General features: G+C 38.1%; 1 protein-coding gene across 1 annotated transcript in view; it reads left to right on the forward strand.

The window, feature by feature from the left end:
* Nucleotides 1–3,390: 3,390 nt before the first annotated feature.
* LOC120767948 (5'-AMP-activated protein kinase subunit gamma-1) overlaps nt 3,391–16,479 on the forward strand; it is a 218,201-nt gene continuing 205,112 nt past the window's right edge. The window contains exons 1-3 of the mRNA XM_040094354.1: nt 3,391–3,753; nt 13,454–13,612; nt 14,505–14,653. Coding sequence (XP_039950288.1) covers nt 13,477–13,612; nt 14,505–14,653 — 285 coding nt within the window. The 5' untranslated portion in view covers nt 3,391–3,753; nt 13,454–13,476. The remainder of the gene's footprint in view (nt 3,754–13,453; nt 13,613–14,504; nt 14,654–16,479) is intronic.

Genomic DNA, 16,479 nt, shown 5'->3' on the forward strand with positions numbered 1-16,479 from the left:
GAAGATTAATCATTAATTGTTAAATTGCGTAAAGCGAGCAGAAGATAAAGTAAAAGAAACCAAAGTTCAAAGTTTTGTGGAAAAAATAAATTTATTAACTACTAATGCTGAGCAAACATCTATTGACAAAATACGAAAATACTTTTTCGACTACACAATATATAGTACATAGGGCAAACAAAAATTATTAGTAATATCTTAACAGTGTGTCTAGTAAAGAGAGTTAAGAAGGAAAAAATAAGTTAAAATTTTAATTTACAAAATACAGGGTCTACCAACAAGTACGATGTGATATTAACATGAAACAAAATATTTAGTCAAAATGTTATTTTTTTTTGTTTTGCAAATAATTTTATGTCAATTATGATTTGAACAAAATGTTGCCCAAATAGCCAGCACATCACCGTTTCCATATCTCTACGAGTTTACGCCAATTTTCAATAACCCGGTGCAGCACCTCGGCTAAAATTGCGACTATAGTGCGCTGAAAGTTGTCTTCGAGCGCCTCAAGCGTTACTGGTTAGGTTAGGTTAGATGGCTGATCAAATATCGCACATGGACTAATATATGTAGTCCTTTGTGAGGCCATAGAAAAGAAGGACTACCGTGTTCGAACTTATAAATTAGCAAAAGGCTTAGTAGCCAATACAAATTTGCACAGGCGTTTAATTTTCATTCACGTCAGCTCGGTGGAATGTCTGAATGTATTCGTTCCCACGTGTTTAAGTCTTGGCCTCCCGAAGGCTTGACAGTCAAGAAGGGAGTGTTAAGTTGTTACCACGTCATCTTCTTCCATGCAGCTACTGCAGATGGCGTCTGGTAGGATTCACAGCTATATTGCGTGGACGCCAATAGGTCAATGACCAGTTAAAAGTCTCAAAACTAGGGAGAGGCTAGCTTTACTGAGGGAAAAGAGATCAATAGATCTCTTGCGATCGATTTTGGGCCAAAAGGCTTTAGATACCGCGCATGTACCGATGGTGGACCAGCGCTAACCAAGCTTCCGCGAAGCCCATCTATCTAGTAGTAGAACACAACTTCCGTATCCTGGAAGCACCGACCCACTCCCTAGAATGATAGCGATTCTAGATTCTCTTTTCTTGCTAGCTCATCAGCTTTACAGTTTCCTGCGATTCCGCTGTGGCCTGGCACCCATTCCAGTCTTATCACAAAGACACTCGATGCTATTGATAGCGAGGTTAGGCACTCTTTGACCGGCCCTGAACGCACTGTTAATGAGTTCAAGGCCAGTATTGCCGCTGGTTGATTGGCGTAAACCTTTGATTGAACATACACTCAGAGAAAATAATCTAGATGCATTCAATCGCATGATCTTGACGACTCGAAACTAATGAGTCGCCAACTTTGCACAGTTGGAAATATATGTAGTTCATCCGAGCCGATTTCATCAGATTCCGGGAAACGAAATTATATGTCAGCATTGTCTTATAACACTCGCTATTGATAGTAACGGTATTTTCTGCCTTATTTCGAAAGAAGTAAGGCTTGATGATGCCACCACACCACAATCCGCATCAAATGACCAAACTTTGGGGATGCAATCACGTTTCCTGAACCACACGAGTATTCGACTTACTTCAAAAGCGGCAATGTCGTTTATGCCAGAAATGGCCCGCATCTGGGGAGATGATTTTTCGGTTAAAAACAAAAACGATATCCAGCTAAGGCCGTGAATTTGCGTAATAATCTTAGAATATTTCGAGGCTTTGTATCAAAATGAAAGATAACACGATAAAATGGAAAACCTTACTGAACATACAAACGAAATTTGACACAAACCCGTAAACAAACATGGCTGCCACGAGCTGTCAAAATCAAGTCATCCCTATTGGTAGACGCTGTAGTAACAATTTTCAGCGGAAAAAAAGCAAAAAATGTTTATTATTATTCAAAAGAACATTCTGTGGCATTTACTTTTTGAAGATTATCTCTTTCAAATGTTTGCCGCTGCTACGTCTCACATGGTCCATCCATTGAGTCAGTTTTTCGATAACTCTTTCGAGCATTTCGACTGGTAACTGGCGAATGACATGCGCAATGTTTTCCTCCAAGGCCTGAATCGTAGCGGGATTGTCCGCATAGACTATAGACTTTACATATCCTCCCAGGAAAAAGTCTAACGGTGTGATAACACATAATTATCTACTCAGTGTTCTCTCAATAAATCCATTGATTAATGGAAGTGGCGCCGTCTTGTTGAAACCAAATGTCGCCGACATCACGAGCTTCAACTTCAGGCATCAAATAGTCGGTTATCATGGCGATGATGGTGGTGCCCACAAACCACACCAAGCCGTTGTTTTTTCTGGATGAAGTGGCAGCAATTGAATCTCTTCGTCCCAAATGTTACAATTTTGCTTGTTTACATACCCATTGAGCCAGTAATGAGTCTTATCGCTGAACAAAATTTGGCTGGAAAACGTTGTCGTCGTCGGATCTTCTTGTAACTTTTCAAGAGCACAAAGAGCGAAGCGATGTCGCTTGAAAAGGTCGAGCGGCTTCAGTTCTTGCACAAGCTGCATTTTGTACGCTTTCAAATTAAGATCACGACGTGAAATGCGCTAAGTCGTTCCATACGTCAGCCCGAGTTGCTGTGAACGACGCCGAATTGACTCTCCACTATTCGGTCGAATATTGTGCAAAAATCAATGCTGGGTCTCAAGATGCGCGATGGTGTTACGGTTATCTGTGAAGTGTTATAAATATAAAATATAAAAAAAATTGCGTAAAAAATTAGTGCTGCTCTACAAAATTAGAGAGAATACATTTTAAACTCGATTCATATTTGTCAAAAACAATCGAATACTCAAATCGATATTACATTCTTAATTTTCTAACCGCTTTTTCGTTATTTTGCTCTTTCAAAAACTCATCGTATGCTATCAATCGTCGCATTGAGATACATATATTTTTTTTGAAGCAGTGTGATCATATCCTAAATGTAGTCAGTTACCCATAATATGTTTAATAAAGTCTAGTTGGAGTATATAAAATCATTGTACAGGAAAGAACAGTTAGTGATCGTATAAAATTCGGATCATTATCAATACAAATATATTTGCTATATTACGTCAGAGCAGAAGTCAACATTGATACATAACTACTTTCCGATAATTTGCTCTTTAACTGAATTGATAAAATTTCTGAATAGTTATAAAAAGAATTCAAATAATTTTTCAGTACAAAAAAAATTAAATAAAAATTCTTTCAGAATACTTTAGTAATATGTTATTTGCTTTCATAGCCATTTAAAGGTTTATGATGCATAAAAATCACTAAAAAATTCAGAAAAACCATTATTTAATTAAAGAGTGTGCTGCAAAACGAGAAAAAAATATTAAAAAAATTATGTGACAAATATTAAAAAAAAAAACCAACAAAAATTAAACAAAATCAACACATTCAACTAGTAAATATTAGATTTATTAATATTAAATTATATTATCTGCTGTAGCACAAAAAAAATCGAAACGTTCTAACGTGAATCTAGGAATGAAAAATATCTGAAAATCATAAGTGCAACTCAAAGAGGAAAATAACCGTATGCAATATAAAGCGTAAATAACAGTACACACCGCGGCGCGTAAATTTCGTGCATTAAAAATAAAAAAAAAATAAATAAACCGCAGTAAAAGCTTAAAACCAACAAAAAACAGAGATTTTTCCATTGATTCACTTAGTGTTCTTCGCCGCTGCCGCCGCCAATTGTGTGGCAGTCAACTAATTGTAACGGTGAGTAGCTTCCTTAGCTTCCAAAGTAGTTTATAAACATACATACATCTATCGCCTATTAATTTTATTATACATATAGAGGCGGGCAATTTATGAAGCCCACACTCGGAGCGAATTTCTTGTGTTATCCATCGCCGCTGATAAGCTTGTAAATATTATGCCATAAATTAGAATTTTAAATGAGGCATCGAGTGTCGTAATAAACACACACATCAGGCAAACACTTCGGTTATATCTAAATGCATATATAATATTTATACATCACCATATACATACATATCTCTATATATACACAACCATACATACATATATTATTTTATGTCACTAAATATAATTTTCCTACAGTTTCCATATTACAGCCAAGCGTTTCAGCTTTTACACAGACAATAACTTTTAATAGTAATTTAAAATTAATTGAAATATTACTTTTACGATCAAATATCATATGGTAACAATTAATTTTATTCGCCTATAAAATTAACCCGTGCTTAAAGTATACGAGTATATGTACATAGTATAAAATATCTAGTGGCTGGCAACACAGGAACAGAGTGAGGAGCCCTATTTGAATGTAAGTGTTGACGCTTAGAAAAACTGTTTACAAAAGTTTATTGTTATTGTGGAATTAAATACATATTATGGAAACTTTGGGGACACTTTTCCAATTTTTGAAGAGAGAGAATGGTTTTAATTCAAGATGTTCCATGTATTTTTTATATGGGCTTAGTATATCTACTTGCTAGTCAAGAAAACGTCCTATTTTTAAAAAGGTATTTCATTTAACAAATAAGTCTACATTTACGGATTTTATGAGTACATGTTTCTCTTTCTTTACTGGCGTAGATAAGGCCAGTCGCGTCTTCTTTTAGCAATTTGGCTCCTATTTGAGATACAAAGTGCAGTCAGTCCACCTGATCTCTCCAACAGAGTAGAAGTCTACCGCTTACTATATTTCCCGGGGCGGGTACTGCGCCGAAAACTTTCAGAGCTGGAGCGTTTTCATCCATACGAACATGACCTCAATGTCGAATCGAATGCGATATTCGCCGTTACCAATGCGAAAAGGACCACAAGTCTTCCGCAGAAACTTTCTTTCGAAAATGTTCTCATTGTACATTGTGCTTTTGCACCATATAGAAGGAGAAATAAAATGTGACTTACAGAGTCTGGTCTTTGTTCGTCGAGAGAGAGCTTTACTTCTCAATTGCTTACTCAGTCCGAAGTAGCACCTGTTCGCAAGAGTTATTCTGCGTAGCATTTCAAGGCTGACGTTGTTGTTGGTGTTGATGCTGGTTCCAAGATAGACGAAATCATCTACGACTTCGATGTTATGACTGTCAACAGTGACGAGTCGCGAGTGCGGCCACTCTTTGTTTGACGACAGGAGATATTTCGTTTTGCCCTCGTTCACTACCAGACCCATTTGCTTCGCTTCCTTATCCGTTCTGGAGAAAGCAGAACTAACGGCGCGGGTATTGAGGCCAATTCTATCAATATCATCGGCTACCACAGCAGTTGTACACTCTTATAGAGGAGGATTCCTTCTCTGTTTAGTTCTGCAGCTCGAATTATTTTCTCCAGCAGTAAATTGCAAATGTTGTAAGATAGGAAGTCGCCTTGTCTGAAACCTCGTTTGGTATCGAAAGGCTCGGAAAGGTCTCCCCGATTTTGATGGAGATTTTGGTATAGCTGCACGTCAGTTTACAAAGTCGTATTACTATTGCTAGGATACCAAATTCAGACATAGCGGCTAAAGTCAGCTTCTTTTCATGCTGACAAAAGCAGTTTTGAAATCGATCATTCCTATGAAAAGTGTAAGCACGATTTGTTCCAAAGTCACTAAAATTTTTCGAAAAACAGCATCGCGTTAACGTCTGTGAAACAATCCTTTCCGACTACCGGGATGTCATGAAACGTATTATTACCAGCGATGAGTCTTAGATCTATGCTCATGGCTCGGAAACAGACGAGCAAACGGCCGAGTATCGTGGCAAAGATGAGCCGAAGCCGAAAGAACCGCGTCAAAGCAGGTCAAAAATCAAGGTTATATTGAGAGTTCGATTATCGAGGTGTGGTGCACTCCGAATTTCTTTCAATCGGCCAACAAGAAATACTATTTGAGTGTTATGCGCCATTTGCGCGAAGCTGTTCGTAAAATGAGGCCGTTATTATGGGTCGAAGAGGGATAATTTTGAGGGGGATGATATCGATTTTGAAGAATAAATTGAGAAATTAAAAATTATGAACACAGTCTTACTACTTTTTGCCCGGAGTAATATGCGTCACTCTCTAGTACCAACTGAAAACATGGAATTTAAAAGGGTTAGTCTTCCCTTGTTACACTCTTTACTCTGAAATCTTGCTTCATTATTTACTAAAATTCCAAATTCGCTCTTCATACAATGAACTTTTATATAATTTCCGCCATAAAACTCCGCTTGTCTGACTTTCCTTTAGAGGCTAATTTAAATTGCGCAAACTCACTGATTAATTTTATTATATTATGTATAAGGATGCTAATATTTCTAGTCTGCCTTAATTAGTAGGCTTTTACTTACGTCAATTTCAATGAGTGTCTGACAGCAGAGAGATCTCCATATGCATACCTACACACCTACATATACACGCTTTCTTCGCTATCTCGAAGCAGAAATCGCCGAACAAAAGACTTCCACACAACACATCCTCTCACAGAATTTAACGAAAGAAATTGAAAGGTACGATACAAATTTTCCTGTATGTGTGTTTATTCTTGCGTGAGTGTTTTTATAGCCTCGAGCATGGAATGGCGATATGCCATGCAACCTTGAGTATGTCAAAAATATGTATAAGAAATCAATTTTTGATTATTCTTTTCATGAATGAAGGTGTACTGAATGGTAGAAAAGATTATTATATACATATATATGTATGTATGTGTTAACTGTTATATATAGCTTGGCGCCATCAAAAATCAATGGCGTAATATTTTTTGCGAAATTCTTCAATATGCTCACATGAAATTTAACGCTTTTTATTTCGATACTAAATATTATTTCTAAGAATTATTCCGATTGAAAAGTTCGTGCACAAACCTAATATCTAAATCTGTTATCGTAATACATACATACATATTTTAAATTGTATATGTGTGCATTTTCCAGCGGCAAGCATATTGTGTGACGCTATGCGCTATTGATTTGCATTGATTGAACAGGGAATTACGGCAAGAAGGATAACCTTACTCAAAGTCCATATTAAGCAGCTCTTTGTCAGGCAGTCCGTAGAGAATTGTGCGGCAAGCGTGTGCAAAGGATTTTTATTAACTTGTTGCCTAACCGCATGCAATCATTGAACTATATAGTAAATAAATTCAGTTCAGAAGTAGCTGTTATATTGTAACTAGTTATTAACTGGTAACAAAGTAATGCCTTTATACAAAGTTTGAAGCTACTATTTTGAGCTTTGATTTTACTTTTACTTTGATAGAAAAAATAATAACTGAGCAATATTCATCTAGTATTAGACCAGCAATGCGATGAAGAACAACCTTGTTATTGGACGAGTTTCTTTTGAAACTCGGAGGCGTTGTTCTATAAGAAAATCCTGCTTTTCAAACAGTTTATGGTCTTCAGGGTACCAGACTTACATAAAATGAAGGAAAATAATTCAAGATACGCTTTTTGTTGTTGGATAACAACATGATTCTACAAAAATCTGCGCGAACCTTTGCCAAATTTCTTGAAGAAAATTTCTCAAATAAAAAAGTTTTCCTTACAAGAACTTGGTTTTGATCAGACAGTTTGTGTGACAGCTATTTGCTATAATAGTCCGATAATGGAGATTCCGATAAATGAGTAGCGGTGAAAAGATGTAAAATTTATGATGGACGGCTAATATATAGATATTTTATCGGGTCTCGTTTTGGGTGTTGCAAACTTCGTTTTAAACCAAATACATATGTATCTACTATAAACGGTACATTAGAATATAATTTAATTGAGGTTTGCACCGCGACCTAAGGTATATTGTATCCTCTCGTCCATGACATATGTATATCCATAAAGGCAACCGATCCAACCGATCTATACAGGGTTAGATCTCCGGAATAATAGCCTTTGGTCGAATAAAATCCGGGCCAATTCCGGTAACGTAGAACCGGCTGTTGTGAGAAACTCGCTTCCTCGCTGTACGGAACTAAACACTCTCCCCCACTAAAACCAAGGCGACCATATTCACAAACCGACCGAAGGAGTACAGACTTGTAATTAATATTGCAGTCGATGGCGTTAAGATTCCGACTGTCAATATCTTTCGACAGCCTGTGCTCCTTTACTCCTCACACGACCGCCATTATTGCGAAAGTAAAAAGTCGCAACAAAATTCTGAAGTTGCTAGCCGGAAGCACACGGGGAAAAGACAAAGAAACGTTTTTGGCATCATACAAGGCAATCGGTCGGCCGGTCCTTAGCTACGCCGCATCAATATGGTCGTCTTGATGCGGTGAAACGCAGGTGAGGAAGCTGCAAATATGTCAAAACACTGCACTCCGAACTACGACAGGATACCTCTTTATGTCCCACATCGAATACCTGAAAGTGAGGTTCGTATGCTCCCAGTATGCCGTCCGTATGCTCCTCACCAAGCAGTTTCTGCTGGGGTGTGTATTGCGCAGCTTCTTTCTGGCTGCTGTAGCAAGTTAAACTCCTACTAATCCATTATGGACCCTCACCTATCAAACATATGTCCAGCGTACAATGAGTCCCCGCATGACACTCCCGCATGACACTAACCATCTGTTTGCATGACATTCCAACCCTACACATCTGGCACCCTTCTCGCTTTGGTTCGATCCCGTCGAAACAGCACGTTTCCTGGGTGTACCGTTGGATGTGGATGACGTCGATAACAACTTATCTAATCCTTAACATCCTAACTTGCTGGGCGCTATTGAGGTGATGTGATTCCTATCCACATATATGGATCCAAGGGCCTTGAGCCAGTGTCTGCAATCTAGAATGAGATGCTCAGAAGTTTCCAGTTCAGTGTCACAAACCGGAAGTTTGCCTAAGAAGCCACGTCCATGTTGGGTCTCTTAAGCAAGCAGTGCCCAGTTTTGAGAACTGCTTACGAAAGAAGGACGAATTCTTTGTAAAAACAATCAACTGAAAATATTAAATTGTAAAATTTACATTCATCAAAAAAATTCTTTATAAATCGTTCAATAAAATGCAGAATTCAATGTAGGTCAATTATAACAAAATAGCTCGTAAAATGGAATGAGATAATTTCAAAGACGGAAAATAGCTCAAACCTCCTTCCATTACTCCATTGTTGGATCGCAGAATTCATGTACAATTTTTTGTGAAACCATAAAACTAGTCAAATGAGTATAATAATATAAAATGACATGCTGGGTTATCAGAAGTAGTATGTTTAGTACGCCATTAGTTAGGTTATGTAACTTCTCCTGTCAATAGAAACCAACGCATTGCTGTGCTGGCTGTGTGAGACAATCTGACTTTCAGCGAAATTACTACAACTTCTTTTTGTATATTTGTTGCTTTCAGCGCATTCGTGGTCTTTCTAAACTCAACCCAATACAATAGTCATTCAATTACGCAGATGTAGGTCCAACTAAAGGGAATGTCGCGCTGACGTCGTTTAGACAAACAACGCATTACAATGGCCAATATTGTTCGTATTTAGAATTTTTGCGTTCTTTGCATTCGTTTATAGGACGTGTGTTCTGCATGCATCATCGCTCGCATAACGGTTGTTATGTGGGTTGTACGCATTTTCGCTTCGCAAAAGTTTACCAACCGTTGACAAATGACCTAAGCAAAATGGTTCGGTTTCATTGCATAATAAATATATGTATGACGTCACTGCTTTTAAACCATGCGCAATGTCTTACTATTTTGGCTAGACTAGAAGACTGCAGTGAGCTGAAATCTGAATAGTGATGGATATAAAGGTGACAGGTGATTTTTAGGAATTTATAAAAAAAGAAAGTACTATATCAATTGCTTTATATTTTTAAAAGTATTTTTTTAATCAACATAGTCTTCGAAGTTGATACACTGGTTACAGCGACCCGCCAACTTTTCGATAAAATTTTTGTTCTGCGATTTGTGATATGCTTAAAAGTAAGCCTTAGTTCCGGCGAATTGACAAAAACTTCTTCCCCACAGGTATTTTTTTTTGTTTAACAGGAAATAGACGCTAGGGGCTAGATGTGGATAATACGGAATTTGCGGAAGCAATTCGAAGCCCAATTCGTGAGTTTTTGCCATGGTGTATTGTCTTGGTGCAACTTCTTCTTCTTAATTGGCGTAGACACCGCTTACGCGATTATAGCCGAGTTAACAACAGCGCGCCAGCCGTTTCTTCTTTTCGCTACGTGGCGCCAATTGGATATTCCAAGCGTAGCCAGGTCCTTCTCCACCTGGTCCTTCCAAGATACAAAGTGGAGGTCTTCCTCTTCCTCTGCTTCCCCCGGCTGGTACGGGTGTCGAATACTTGCAGTCCACTCGCATGACTGTCGATTGGACATCGGAATGAAATAATGCAGCCATGTTTCAACCATTGTCACATTTCGATGGAAAAACTCGGGCTTAATGCGCTTGAACATCTTCAAAGATTGTCTCGAATCATAAACTCGTCGTGATTATTCTTTTTCTTTATTGGCGTAGACATCGCTTACGCGATTATAGCCGAGTTAACAACAGCGCGCAAGTCGTTTTTTCTTTTCGCTATGTGGCGTCAATTGGATATTCCAAGCGTAGCCAGGTCCTTCTCCATCTGGTCCTTCCAACGGAGTGAAGGTCTTCCTCTCCCCTTTTAGAGCTGGAGTGTTTTCGTCCATTCGGACAACATGACCTAGCCAGAGTAGCTGCTGTCTTTTAATTCGCTGAACTAGTCGTCATATATCTCACTTATTTCATCGTTCCATCGAATGCGTTAATCGCCGCGGCCAATGCGCAAAGGACCATAAATATTTCGCAGAACTTTTCTTTCGAAATTTCGCAACGTCGACTCATCAGTTGTTGTCATCGTCCAAACTCTGCACCATATAGCAGGACGAGGATTATAGAGTTTGGTTTTTGTTCGTCCAGAGAGGATTTTACTTCTCAATGCGTACTCAGTCCGAAGTAGCACCTGTTGGCAAGAGTTATCCTGCGTTGGATTTCCAGGCTGACATTGTTGGTGATGTTTACACCGGTTCCAAGATAGATGAAATTATCTACGTCTTCAAAGTTATGACAGCCAACAGTGACGTGGGAGCCTAGTCGCGAGTGCGAAAACTCTTTGTTTGGTGACAGGAGATATTTCGTCTTACCCAAGGTTCACTACCAGCCCCATTTGGTTCGCTTCCTTATCCAGTCTGGAGAAAGTAGAACTAAAGGCGCGGTTGTTGGGGCCAATTATATAAGTGTTTTGTACATTTTTATAGAAGCTTATACCTTCTCTTTTCAGCTCTGCAGCTTAAATTATTTTCTCCAGGAGTCGATTGAAGAAGTTGCATTATAGGCAGGCGTTTTTTCTGAAATATCGTTTGGTATCGAACGGCTCGGGGGAGGTTCTTCCCGACTCTGACGAAGCTTTTGCTATTACTCAACGTCAGAAAAATTTCAAATTCCTCTTCCTTTTCGTGCTTAAATAATTTACTACTTATATGAAAAAAATAGGCATTTTTTCGGCCGCCAAAACGAACGTAACCCATTAAGCATCTGAGAATAAAGTTTTTGCGAATTTTCTATTCTCTGATATCACATCCTCTCAGAAGAGCGGTCTGCTCCATGTAAATATTCACTTTGCACCAATGATCTGAAATTAATTAAGCCGAAATGTCTGTCAACAACACATTTTCATCGGTACTTTCACCTTAAAATCACTCTAATTTCCGTTGCACATTTCTGTATTTCATCTACGTGGTTTGGTCATTTCCGTTTCTACTTAACAAAATTTAATCGATGTTACAAAAACACATAGAGTATATAGAAAAGCAACAACCACACATCGATTGAGTCGCATGTCTGCTGTTCATTAGGTGCGTTGCCATGTGTCTTCCACATTGTTGGTTGTGGCCCACGCTATTTTCCACTGCTAAGATTTTGTTTTTTTTTTATTGTAGAGTTTTCTGCAACTGATTTCAGGCCTTGTGGCATTCGTTTTATCGCAGTTATGCCAATGGCATGAAAATTATACTATTTTTGGAGGTTTTCATTTGACCTTTGGAAATATTTTCTGCAGAGAAAGGGAACCGCTGAATGAGTGATTAAGGTGACGTGATGAGACAAAACTTAAAAAATGGTTTGTAATTAGACAATGCCAAAACTTCTTCGTATATATGTAAATATGCGGGTCAAAGAATCTTTCAGACATTCAGCTAACATCAAAGCAGCCAAAACAAAGAGCCTCGACAAACATTTCCCTACGTGTAGGCGTCAGTTATGTATAGTTATTTCGTTGTATTATTTTGCGAGCATTTGTAGGGCCTGTTATTAGTGGTGCCCTACTTTTAACAAATCAAAATTTTATCTCTCATCGCTTTCTCTATTATCTTTATCTGACCTGAAGGCATTCAGGAGCTGACGATTCATCCAGAAAAAAACAACGGTTTGGTGTGGTTTGTGGGTAGGTGGAATCATCGGTTCAGATTTCTTCAAAAATGATTTCGTTGAGAACGTAACCGTCAATGGCTATTGTTATGGCGGCACGATAATCGACTATTTGAATCCTGAAATTGAAGCTGGTGATCTTGGTGACATTTGGTTTCAACAAGATGGCACCACTTCACACATCAATCAATGGATTTATTGAGAGAACATTTCGGGAGCAAAAAATTTGTAAAGTCTAAAGTCTATGCGGACAATCTTGCTTCGATTCAGGCCGTGGAACAGAACACCACGCGTGTAATTCACCAGTTACCAGTCGAAACGCTCTAACGATCTGAGACGTAGCCGCGGCCAACATTTGAAAGAGATAATCTTCGAAAAATAAATGCCAAAGAATGTCCTTTCGAATGATAATACACATTCGCCAATAAATTTCAAGTTTCTGTGTTTTTTTCTTTAAAAAAGTAGGGAATCTCGAAATGGATCGCCCTTTAGTTATCTTTAAGTAATTCGGCAAGCTAATGCTTTGAGTCCAAATTTTCAATTACAATCACAATAAAAACTCGTTTTTGCTATTACGCGAGCTTCTTATCTATGCTATCAGGTTCAGATTGATGTCCTCTCTGGAGAAGGATAAATAAAATGCTACCAAGAAATGGTGTCTATAGAGAGGCATGTTATGGTTGTATCGACTGTTTTATTTCCTTCGTGACGGCTTTGTCTGAAACCTCAAACTTCCTTGTATATAAGAAATGGCCGAGAATGATGAGAGAAATGCTTTCCCTATTAAAGACATCAACACAGATGCTTACCTTTTTTGACAGGCCGTCGTTCATTCTTCTATGATCACAAATAATTGCCAGATTGAAGATATTGCAGTCGCTTCCATGCTCATCACTCATGCTGTAATCATAATATCGCATATTTAAGAATATTTTCTCTTGTAATCATGATTTTTTTTTTTAGCAGCACACAAGTCACTCCTCTCTAGTACTCTAAACACTAAATATTATAAGTATTGCCTCTACTGCGTGTAATCGCCTTTCATGTTTTACCTGCATACTTAATTTTCTGTCTTTTCGTCGTGTATTTAATTACAGCCTGAACCTGCAGCAGTAACACAATGCCTGGCGGTACGGGTGGTGGCAATGGCTACGAGGAGGTGGCCGCCGCCAGACGCGGTCGCTTTCATGTGACCTCAACGGCAGCACAAGGACCACCAGAGACGACCTTCGGGCGATTTCGTCTAATGCCCACATGTAAGCATAATAAATTGTTTGTATATTTTTGTATAGCCCATATAAAGGACTTAGAGGAAAAGTGGCATAGAATGGCGCTTAAGAAACATTGTTAATTAAATTTGTATTTTACACGCTGTACTTAACTTTGCCAGAAATTAAAAACTATATCGAAAATATTTATATTTTCAAGCCGGTAATGCAGAGGGTTCACCTGTATTATGATTAGGAAAAGTCTTAAAACACAATTACTGGTTAGGGAGACTCCTAAAACGTCTGTAAAACTCTTTATCGCGAGAAATAGATAAGTTATGGATACACTTTCTGACCGCCGCGATCGGGATTCAATCGTATTGAACATACGTTTCGAATTATTTCCATTACAAGTGTTCGAGCTTCACGAAGAAAGCCGAATATTTAATTTAGTTCCATTTCTGTTTCGAAAGGCTAATGTGTAGCTGGAAGAAAGCCGATTTTAATTGGCTCTTTCAGAAAATGTATGACCTACTCTTCGGTGTTCAATGGTTAGTAGAAAAGCTGAATTCAGGAATCTTGTATATCACTCTTTCAAGAGCGCTGAAATTTATTCGTAACTAAATCCGGCTGAAAAAGTGAGAGAGCTTAAGAGAAATGTTTGGATCTCGAAAAAGTGTTGTTTCATATAATGCCATAGTCCAAAATTGCTTTTCCAGGCTCAGATACCACTCCATTACTTTAGTATTATCCGTAAAGCCCAAGCCAGAAGTGCATTCAACCCAAAAAACCAGCTTGGCAAATATTTTACCATTGGAGGTATTGTCGAAAGTCTTCTCTAAAACCCACATTTTAATTTAATTTTAGTAAAATTTTATAACACAATTTAAAACTTATTTAAGTCATTACCATACATATACTCTCTTTTTTTGCTCTCCAGCTAATTATGGTGCCATTTCGCCCATTTTGCATCGTGGTCGTTTCGCTGTTATCCCCGAGGAACCGCAAGGTTCACCGGCACAGGGCACACCCCCTGCGGGCGGTGCGATGCGCTCGCCCTCGCCGGAATGGGATTTTGATATTGAACAGGTAAGTCGATGAGCATATTTATATACGAATAAATATATACATAAATACATATATGCTTATGTGCATCGTGTTATGTATAAGTCTCTTTCGTAGTAGTAAAAACAAGCAACTGTTCTCAGCAAACTTTGCGCTCCAGCAAGCGGAATTTCGGAGAAAACTATTACTATTCAATTTAACATCCTTTCATTCGTCTTTTACCGCAATTTTTATAATTACTGGTTTCTGCGTAAAGCTCTCAGACAAGAACTGATTAAAATTGTTGAAAAGCGGTGTTATTTGGACTTTCTTTTACTTGGTATTAAATTCAAATACATAAGTACATATTTCAAAGATCTGAAATCTGATTTGAGTGAAATTAAATTTAAGGGGTTACATGGGTTTACGGGTTTTAAAAATCGAATTTGACTTATGGACCTGTGATAATTCCTGGACCAATTTCACATATTTTCGGCATTGAAAAATTATATATCCAACTATATGCACGTGTTATATACACAAACAATGAGTTCAGAACAGACCTGGTTCCACCCATTTTTAACACAAGGACACACTATTATAGTGAAGAAATTATTTCTGAATTTCAATAGCATAACTCAAAGATTGAATGATATTTCCGGTAAATAGTAAGCCGTAGGCACTGAGATCCATCATTATTTTTAGACGCGAAATGGCATACCTTAAAGAACTGGATTTTAGTTAAAGGTTGACACCAACTCCTCTGAACCCTATTGGAAACATCTTTGCTGTGACATTTAGGACCGTTTCTTCAATGGCTGTCAATTAAATTCTGTTTAGCTTAACTACGACTACTTCTTTCGGTAAATAACCTTTTTTAACCAGAACTTAATTGATCCAGACATTGAGAGAAATACCCTTAATGCTTTTGACGCATTTATTTTGTGAGTTATTACACTATTAGTAGATTTATATGAAGGTTGGGCGTGGTTATCATTCGATTTCACTCATTTTTTTATCGTTTAACAGTTCATGGGATTTGGTAGGCGTGGCGTAGTCTAATTCCGCCCATCTGCAATACAAAGCGCCCTTGAATTGCAGGGAATACGTCTACCCCGTTTCATCAAGATATCTCAATTTTTCTTACTCGACTCTAGAGTTTCTATCAGCTACAGAAATTCGCACCGAGTATTTTTATAATTTTTTAGTAAAATTTATTAAACATACTTTCGTAATATTGTAAACATACCCTTAGTCACCTGGAACTCGCTACTGGAAAAGTTACAGATCTTTCTACGAAATAAATGAGAACAAAACACAAAGCAACGAGTAGACTTCCAAGGAAAATGTAAACAACGTAAAACATGAAAACAGCTGATAGCCGACCAACAGCATGAAGTTCCAATAAGCGACGCAAAAATAATAATAAACACAACAAAGTAAGTGCTGTCTCATGCTCTTGGAAATAATACTACGTCTGTATGTGTACACGTGAACATTTTGAGTGAATAAATAGTCAACGCGACGCATGAAAACAAAGGCCCGACGTACTTTGGCGCTGTTTACAAAGGTTTTTGGAGCGGGTTGATAAGAGGGTGAATTGTGGATAACGAGTTTCGATGGCTGGCGAGCAAACCAGCTGAGTGGCTGGGCTGTCAAAACGTGCGCAGGCTAGCGAATGGAAATATGCTTTGACAATTGGAAACTGGAACTGAAACTGGAACAATTTGGAGTAGCGAAAACGCTTGAGAAACGAAAGTATTGAATTGGAACGAATTAGCAAATGCTGGAGAACATTTTAGTAGCACGCTAGTAAAACGCTAAACAGAAACAAAAAGAAATAAAAAACACTTTAACTGGAACACATAAGT

This window comes from Bactrocera tryoni, chromosome 1 (assembly GCF_016617805.1).
Source record: "Bactrocera tryoni isolate S06 chromosome 1, CSIRO_BtryS06_freeze2, whole genome shotgun sequence".
Lineage (NCBI taxonomy): Eukaryota > Metazoa > Arthropoda > Insecta > Diptera > Tephritidae > Bactrocera > Bactrocera tryoni.